This window comes from Orycteropus afer, unplaced genomic scaffold, assembly GCF_000298275.1.
Source record: "Orycteropus afer afer isolate SDZICR_OR568_19922 unplaced genomic scaffold, OryAfe1.0 scaffold00039, whole genome shotgun sequence".
NCBI classification, from domain to species: Eukaryota; Metazoa; Chordata; class Mammalia; order Tubulidentata; family Orycteropodidae; genus Orycteropus; species Orycteropus afer.
In genome coordinates this window covers 13,232,614-13,241,360 of record NW_006921626.1, presented here as the reverse complement: position 1 = coordinate 13,241,360, position 8,747 = coordinate 13,232,614, and the positions used below count along the sequence as shown (strand labels likewise).

Here is an 8,747-nt window from a genome sequence, read left to right as displayed (position 1 = left end):
ACACGTCCTTGGCCGGACTGCCGATTGGACCACTTCGAACTCCCGGCCGCGGATTGGACGCCCGGCGGACAGGGCCACGTGTGGTCTTGCGGAACCATCAGCGGCCTGCGAAACCATCAGCGGCCTTCGGGTTAGCTAGCAAGTTGGCAAAGGGTCTGAGATCGCGCCTTGCGGTGCGTCGGAGCTCTCCGGGTATTCCCGAGTTGGCTCCTGGTGTAACTGAGCTCAGTTCCGCGCCAACCCGGAAACGTCCCGGAGTTCGCCGGATCCGGTTTCCTCGGCCGCACTACCCGCTGGGTCCTTGCACTCGCCGGCCTTCCCTTGGTAGCATCTGTCAGCCCTTGCTTCGGCTGCGAAGGAGAGGCAGCGCCTTGACCATGAGCGTGGGCTTCATTGGCGCGGGCCAGCTGGCCTGTGCACTGGCGCGTGGCTTCACAGCTGCGGGTAATGGCGTGGGACGGGAGCATCCGTGTTGGTCCTAAGCCCAGTTTGTGAACAGTCTTCACCCCGTGAGAATGAATGAGTGAGTGAATGAATAGAAGAATGAGGAATTACATTTGGTGGCTTAAAAGAGACTCTTGTTAAGGCAGCAAAATTAGTCTTACGCCGGCGGAAAAGGTTTGAGGGAGGGAGAAAGGTTGTGGGTTTTGACTGTTTTCTCAGGGAAAGAATGTGAAAAGTTGTTTCTTCTGCAGGCGTCTTGTCCGCCCACAAAATAATAGCCAGCTCCCCGGAAATGGATCTGCCCACCGTGTCCGCGCTCAGGGTAGGTGGGGTCGGAGAGGTGTGGGGAAGAGTGTGGGGGTCTACGACAAGGATGGCTAATGAGGGGCGTGAGTTCCTGACCTGGCCATTGACTGGCTGATATCCCACCACAGATCCGTCACCTTCTCTGGGGCAGCTCAGTGTGGTGGGACTACTCAGGCAGACACCAAAAAAAAAAACGAAACCAAACTCACTGCCATGGAATGGATTCCGACTCATAGCGACCCCCTTTGGGTTTGTGAGGCGGTAAATCTTTACGGAAGTAGACTGCCCAGTCTTTCTTCAGCGGAGTGCCTGGCAGGCAGACACACTGGGGTCAAATTCAAACAGTGGGAGGATTAAATGAGGTGATTATGAATGGAAAGCATCTATTAGAGCACCTAGTAAAAAACCAATGACCATTGAGTTGACCCCAACTCATGGTGACCTCATGTGTATCAGAGTAGAACTGTGCTCTGTAGGGTTTTCAGTAGCAGATCTTGGAAAGTAAATTGCCCGGCCTGTCTTCTGAGAGCCTCTGGGTGGATTTGAACCTCCAACCTTTTGGGTAGCAGCTGAACACATCAACCATTTGCAGCCAGGGACTCCTGGTACATGGTAGGTAACCAGTTATCACCATTAATTAACCAGCTGTTTGCCACTCTAAGGCTTAATTTTCTTATCTGTAAAATAGAAACAACAATAGCTACTTTGCTGAGTTGTTCTGAGGTGTGAATGAGCATGTTGGGAAAGGACATGGCTATTCAGTTGCTCTTCTCTCTGAAAACAGTATGTCCTGTCTTCCCCCTAAACCTGGGCAGTATGGGAGAGGATAGCTAATGAGGTAGGGGACAAGCAAAGGCCATGTCTAGGATTGGCTGATGTTCCTAGCCGTGCAGGGCCCTGCTTCAAGCTAGGAATCCTAGAGGGGTGGGTGTCGTCCAGCAGTCCAACCCTGGGCCACACAGAGTTTATGTGATATGATGAACAAATTGCTGAGGTTGGAAAAGGACCTGATCCAGCTCTTCTAATAATCATTGACACTGGCATTTCACCTTTCCTTTTGCCTATGCCACTTTCCAATAATGGAGTCTTCTTACGTGACAATGGGTCTCATGGGTACCTGAGGATTGATGGGGGTTGGAGGATAGCCACTTCCTGGTTACCATGAAGAAACTTGTCATGGCCAGCTCCTTGCTCATTTGTCCAGTAATAGCAGTGGGAAACTCTGCCAGTTGGAATTGGGGCCAAACCCTAAATGGGCAACAGAGGGAATTCCAGGCTTGCGGCTGGCAGGTGGGTTTGGCAGGCTTCGGCTGCTCCGTGTATGGACTGGGTGTACTCAGGCTACCCAGCATTGGGACCCCAGCAGTCTCCTTCTGCAGAAAATGGGCGTGAACCTGACCCGCAGCAACAAGGAGACGGTGTGGCACAGTGACGTCCTGTTCCTGGCTGTGAAGCCACACATCATCCCCTTCATCCTGGATGAGATTGGGGCTGACGTGAAGGCCCGGCACATCGTGGTCTCCTGTGCGGCCGGTGTCACCATCAGCTCCGTGGAGAAGGTGCTTGTCTCAGCCTTGTGTGAGAGGAGGGGTGTCTATGAACGGATGGGTGTTTTTGGGGAGCTGTGCCCTGGCAACTCACTTGGTGGTCTTCTTTGTTACAGAAGCTGATGACGTTCCAGCCAGCCCCCAAAGTGATCCGATGCATGACCAACACACCTGTAGTGGTGCGAGAGGGTGCCACAGTGTATGCCACAGGCACCCATGCCTTGGTGGAGGATGGGCAGCTCCTGGAGCAGCTCATGAGCAGTGTGGGCTTCTGCACAGAGGTGGAAGAAGACCTGATCGACGCTGTCACGGGACTCAGTGGCAGCGGTCCTGCCTATGTGAGGCCCTCTTGCTTTCTCAGTCTTCCTGGGAGCCTATGGGAGCAGATGGGTTGGCAGACTAGCTTGGGCTGGAGTCACCTACCTCTTGGTACAGATGTCTGGTAGAGGCTGACTCCCTGGAGTTAGTTCCAGTCATCAGAAAAAGCAGACCCTGAGGAGTGCCCTCCAGTCCCAGGCCTGCTACTTGGGGCTCACTGAGTGTCTCCATAGGCGTTCATGGCCCTGGATGCGTTAGCGGATGGTGGGGTAAAAATGGGCCTTCCACGGCGCCTGGCAGTCCGACTTGGGGCCCAGGCCTTGCTGGTCAGTATCTCCTCTGCACAGTGTGAAACGGGTTCTCGTGGGTCACTGAGCTAGGGCCAAGGGTTTGTTGGGGAGCTGGGATTGGGGTTAGGGAGGAGCAGTGAACTTGGTGGAGTGTGTCCCAGGGTGCATCAGTGGCCTTCTCTGATGCTCCCTTCCTGCTGTAGGGAGCTGCCAAGATGCTGTTGGACTCAGAGCAGCACCCAGGCCAACTCAAAGACAATGTCTGCTCCCCTGGAGGTGCCACCATCCATGCCCTGCACTTCCTGGAGAGTGGAGGCTTCCGGTCCCTGCTTATCAATGCAGTTGAGGCCTCCTGCATCCGAACACGGTGGGTCCTGTTTGCCTCCTCCCCTCCCCCAGGACCTCCACTCCCAGCCAGGACCTCTACTCCCCTCCACTCCAGGCTGGCTGCTATTTTGTAGAACCTGCCATCTTTGGTCCCATTAGCAGTGCTGGGATCTGTGCTGAGGTTAATAACCACCACTTATACTAGACTTTGTTTAGCTAGGGTTTGCAGGTGTTATTTAATTCTCCATGTAGTTTTGATGGCTGGGATTAGCTTTGATTTATGTCGAGGCTTAGAGACAGACAATTTGCTCAAGGTGAAACAACTAATAAATGATGGAGGCAGAATTCAACATCCAGTCTGTGCTTCAAAGCTAGTGATTTTTCCACACTCTCTCTCCCCTGTGATCACAGGCACCCTTTGGAGCACCACATGTATTTTAGATCAAATAAAATAAAACCTAAACATAGCTAAATAGTACTTCTAAGAAGCTTGGGGGAATCCTTTGGTTTGAGATTCTAATGTTCAGTAGTGTCAGGTTGATGAGGAACAGAGATTGTGAAGATGGGAAAGCTTCAGGAAGCCCTGGCTCCAGTTTACTGCCTTCCTCTTTCATCCCTTTTGGGGCTTTGTTTTCAGAGAGCTGCAGTCCATGGCTGACCAAGAAAAGATCTCCCCAGCTGCCCTCAAGAAGACCCTCCTGGACAGAGTGAAGCTGGAATCCCCTACAGTGTCCACACTGACCCGCTCCAGCCCAGGGAAGCCCCTCACAAGAAGCCCAGCACTGGGAGGCAAGAAGGACTAAAGCAACCTCTACCCTGCTCTGTTGTTCAGGGCCCTCAACTAAGGGGGCCTTGGACCCCTCCCCCCATTCCCTAGACATGCAGGCTGAGGGTGGCCTCAGGTAGCTTTTAGGCCCTTGTGATAAAACCTTTAATCTGTTCAGATCAGCCTAACCAGAACAAGCAGCAATAGTTACTCTCTTGTCCCATGTAGGAAGATTGCTGCAGAGGGGTGATGAGTGCTGGAAGCTAGCGTTGACTCTGCACACCTCTCACTGTTGGCAGAGAGAGAGGCTGGACTTCAGCCCTAGTCCTAGCCAGGCAGGTAGATCTGGAAAAGACCTTTAACTAGGGGACACTGGGGCCCAAGACAGGGTCAGTTTCAGTGTCAAATCAAGGAGATGAGAGTTAAAACCATAGTATGGATTTTTCTCTTTGAATTCATGAAGGGAAAATAAGTAAGCAATTTAGAATTTCACAATTAATTAGAAATGTACCAAATAACACTAGGCTTCTATGTATCTCTTGCTGCATAGGTGTGCCGTCTAAAAAGTGTTAGAGCTGCTAGGTGTAGCTGTTTTAATAAAGTTTTATTTTTTATTTTCTTGCTTTCTTTTTTTATACCCACTTAAGTCATCATTCTAGAGAACTCTTGAGACTGTTATCAGGTTCTTCCAGCTTTGGGGTTGGGGTGGAGCATTGTTTAAGGACAAGATGTGAGAGTGAGAGGAAATAAGGGGCCAGGTTGGGATGTAATCACACTCTTGCTTCACCCCTGCCCTTCAGGGTTGGAAGATTGTGTTCTTAGGTGGGTCCAGCTAATGGAAGAGAAGAGCCAAGTGTCCTGGAGAGGGGCACACACAGCCTAGATGTAATGAGAAATTGGTCTGTTTTGTGAGCCCACTGTATGCCTGGTACTGTACTGCACATTAGATCCTCACGTCTGCCCTCTGAACAGTTTCTTCACTTTATAGAAGATGCTACGGCCTAGAGAGGATAATCCACTCACGCTTGTTATACTGCTGCTTGGTGGTAGGGCAGTCTGTGTTCTTAGCCACCAGCTCCCTGCGTTCTAAAACCTGAGGCTGGATGTGCCATCCACAAACCCAGCCTAAGCCTGAGATGAAAACCCACGGGCCAGCAGGCCTAGCACTTGTCTCTAGGAACTTGCTTCCTGTGCTGGGGTGGGTGGGCTATTTATTTATTTATTTATTCATTCATTCGTTTTTATTTTTTATTGTGATTTGGGTGAAAATTTACAGAGCAAATAACTTTCCATACAGCAGTTCACATACACTTTGTCTCATGACATTAACCACAATTTACCACAATGCAACATCTCCCTCCTACATCATCCTGATAGTTACCTCTTCCCTGTGTCCATCTCTCTATGCACTCCTGCCTGCTGAGCTGTCTCCCTGTGCATAAGCAGCCCTTCTTTCTCCCATGATTGTTTTCTCCAAGGAGTGTATCCACCTCAGGTAAATGTTCAACTCATATGCCTGTCTTTTGCTTGGTTGGAAGCCACAGGTGTGGGTTCAATTCCAGACCTGACACGCAGCTCAGGGTCATAGTCTCAGTGGTTCCACCAGGCTCTAGCAGACCAGCAAACCTGATCCCCTCCCCCACACCTTTTTTTTGTCTCCAAATGATTTTCAGTTTTGTCCACATTGTTCTCCCTCTCTATCCAGGATCTCCTGCATAGATCCCCTTCCAAGTGGTTGACAGTGGTAGCCAGGCACCATCTAGTTCTTCTGGACTTATGGTACTATAGGATGCAGATTGGATGGTGTACCAGTCGCTAGGACTGATTGTATCCATGAATTTTTGGTTTTCTTCATTCTTCTTTGCTCTGGACGAGGAGAGACCCATCGTTGCATCTAGATGGCAGCTTGCAGGCTTTTAAGATCCCAGTCGCTATTCGCCAAAGTATAGGTGGAACAATGTTTTGTATAGTATGTTTGCCAATTGAGCTTGATGTCCCCAGTGACTATGGTCCCGAGCCCACAGGTTCAACTACTCGGTCCCTCTGAGTAGGTGGCTGTGACCAAGCAGTGACTACAGCTTTGCCTTGTCAGCTCTACTATACACCTGGGAATTCAGATCATACACATAAACTTATAGGACTGTTGTCTGCCAACCCGATACACGTTCTTGGGTCCACTCCCCACTTCATAGACATACTTACTAGTTCAGCCTGACCACACATCTGTCCACCCATCTATCTACCTGTATACCCATGTTTGCCTTCACTGACAACACAGTACTGTATGTGCAAAAGGGTTCATCTTTGTTGTCTATACCTCCCATGTACCTCTCTATGTCTTTCTCTTCCTCAGTGCCACCATATTGATCACTCAAATTTGGTACACTGCCCTTCTCTTCACCCAAATCAATACTTACCTCTATCTGTCTAACAGTGTTCACTCCCCTTCCCTCCCACCCCTGATAACCAACAAAGAAAATTTCCTTCCATAGATGAACCTTTCCTTGACTTTTACAGTAATGGACTAATACAATATTTATCCTTTTGTGATCAACTTATTTCACTCAGCATAATGTCCTCCAAGTTCATCCACATTATGCAGTGTTTTGCAGATTCTGCATTATTCTTTAGCGTTGCATAGTATTCCACTGTGTGTATGTACCATAGTTTGGTTATCCATTCCTCAGTTGATGGACACCTAGGGTGTTTCCATCTTTTGGCTATTGTAAATAGTGCTGCGATGAACATGGGTGTACATGTGTCTGTTCTTGTCATGGCTCTCACTTCTTTAGGGTATATACCTAGTAAAGGAATGGCTGGGTCAAATGGTATTTCTAATTCCACCTTTTGAAGGAATCACCATACTGCTTTCCACAATGGTTGTACCATTTGACAGTCCCACCAGCAGTGTATGAGAGTCCTAATCTCCACATCCTCGTCAGCATTTGTTATTTTCTGTCTTGTTGAACTTTGCTACTAGTCCTGGACCAAGATGGTATCTGTTGTTGTTTTGATTTGCATCTCTCTAATAGCTAGTGATTGTGAGCATTTCTTCATTTGTTTGTTGGCCACTTGAATATCCTCCTTGGTGAAGTGTCTATTCATGTCTTCTGCCCATTTTTTAATTGGATTGTTGTCTTTTTTATTATTGAGGTGTTGGAGTTTTCTATAAATTCTAGAGATAAGTCCCTTGTCAGATAGGTCATTACCAAATATTTTTTCCCAATCTGTAGGTTCTCTTTTGACTTTTTGGAGAAGTCTTTGGAAACACATAAAAATTTAATTTTCAAAAGGTCCCAATCATCTGGTTTCTCTTCTGCTGTTTATGCATTTTGAGTTTGCTTGATAGTCTATTTATGCTATATATTAAGTCCCCTAAATTTGCCCATCATTTTTTCTTGAGGAACTCTATAGTTTTAGCTTTCACATTTAAGTCTTTGATCCATCTGGAGTTTGTTTTTGTGTATGGTATGAGGTATAGATCTTGTTTCATTTTTCTGCAAATGAATCTCCACTTTTGCCAGCACCATTTATCAAACAGACATACTCTTCCCCATTTAATGGATTTTGGGCCTTTGTCAAAGATCAGCTGACCATAGGTCAATGGAACTATTTCTGGGTTCTCAATTCTATTCCATTGATCTATGTATCTGTCATTAAACCAATACCATGCAGTTTCAATTACTGTGGCTGTATAGTAGGTTTTGAGATCTGGCAGTGTGAGACCTCCTACGTTGTTCTTCTTCTTCAATAGTGCTTTTCTTGGAGATTCCAAATGGAGTCTCGCCAGTGAGAAGCTCGCTTTTTTTCCCTCTGGCATCTAAGGTCTTGGAAAACTAGGCAAACAGTTTGAATTAGGAACTTTGGTGCTCTGAACAGCTCACTGAATCAGAGTGCACCAAACACAGAAGAGCAGAATTAGAAGAAAGGCACAGGGAGATTATTTAGGAAAGAGCTGCTGGCGGAGGATGGATGGACACCTGAGAGAGGAATTGGAAACTTTCCTGGGGCAGTCACTGTCTTCCAGGTGAGGGTGGCTGCCTGAGATCCCCAAGCCAAGAAGAAGGACACCTTATAACAGCATACCATCGACCACTGTAATATTCCAGCTGGCAGTGGCAGAGACCTGCCTCCAGCAGCTGATTTTGTCAGTAATTTGGGATCATCTGGGTGCTGGTGGCCACTGACATCTGGTGGAGAACTCACTGTTTCGACAGGAAGGCTAGCTCCTTCCCTTCCCAGCAGGTCACAGAGTGGGCTGGGGTCAGACTGGGAGATATCATGCTTCTCTTTGTCACAGATATCGGGACTGCAGGTCACTAGCAGGTACTCCCCCGACTCCAACATATCTGAAATTGCACACATCTTTGACGCCGCATGTGGGCGGTATCACAGACTCCAGAGCTGGCCATTAGTGGTCTTAGGGATTGCATCAGCACCACAGGCAGACGGGACAGGGAGAGCGAAGAAACCGCACTCCCAGGAATTTTGCCTTGGAGCCGTTCTTTGGTGCTGTGGGGCCATGGAGGCAGGATCTTTTGAGTGTGCCTGAAATTGACAGAAAGTTGTGACGCCCTAACAATAGAAATCTTCCCTGAGGTTGAGCCGCGGTCTTGCAAATAAATACATCATCAATAATAGCCTGCTCAAAGCCCTAGAAACTGACCCTAGCAACACCAAGCTTTCCTTCTTCTGCTCCCACCATCTCCGCCAATAACTTCACTCATTCAATAGAAGAAACCATATTCA

General features: G+C 48.3%; 1 protein-coding gene across 1 annotated transcript; it reads left to right on the top strand.

Moving 5' to 3' along the window:
* Positions 1-377: 377 nt before the first annotated feature.
* Positions 378-4,035, top strand: PYCR2 (pyrroline-5-carboxylate reductase 2). The gene is made up of 7 exons (XM_007936971.2): positions 378-444; positions 696-766; positions 2,130-2,309; positions 2,414-2,635; positions 2,849-2,941; positions 3,109-3,272; positions 3,870-4,035. The coding sequence occupies exons 1-7, from the start codon at positions 378-380 to the stop codon at positions 4,033-4,035; spliced, it is 963 nt and encodes a 320-aa protein (XP_007935162.1).
* The last annotated feature ends 4,712 nt before the right edge of the window (positions 4,036-8,747 follow it).

What these genes read in the sequence shown, in the direction of transcription:
- PYCR2 (XM_007936971.2), top strand. Translation starts at nt 378, where the DNA reads ATGAGCGTGGGCTTCATTGGCGCGGGCCAGCTGGCCTGTGCACTGGCG. An exon ending in GTGGCAGCGGTCCTGCCTAT is followed by an intron (nt 2,636 to 2,848) that starts GTGAGGCCCTCT and finishes GTGTCTCCATAG; the next exon opens with GCGTTCATGGCCCTGGATGC. An exon ending in GCCTCCTGCATCCGAACACG is followed by an intron (nt 3,273 to 3,869) that starts GTGGGTCCTGTT and finishes CTTTGTTTTCAG; the next exon opens with AGAGCTGCAGTCCATGGCTG.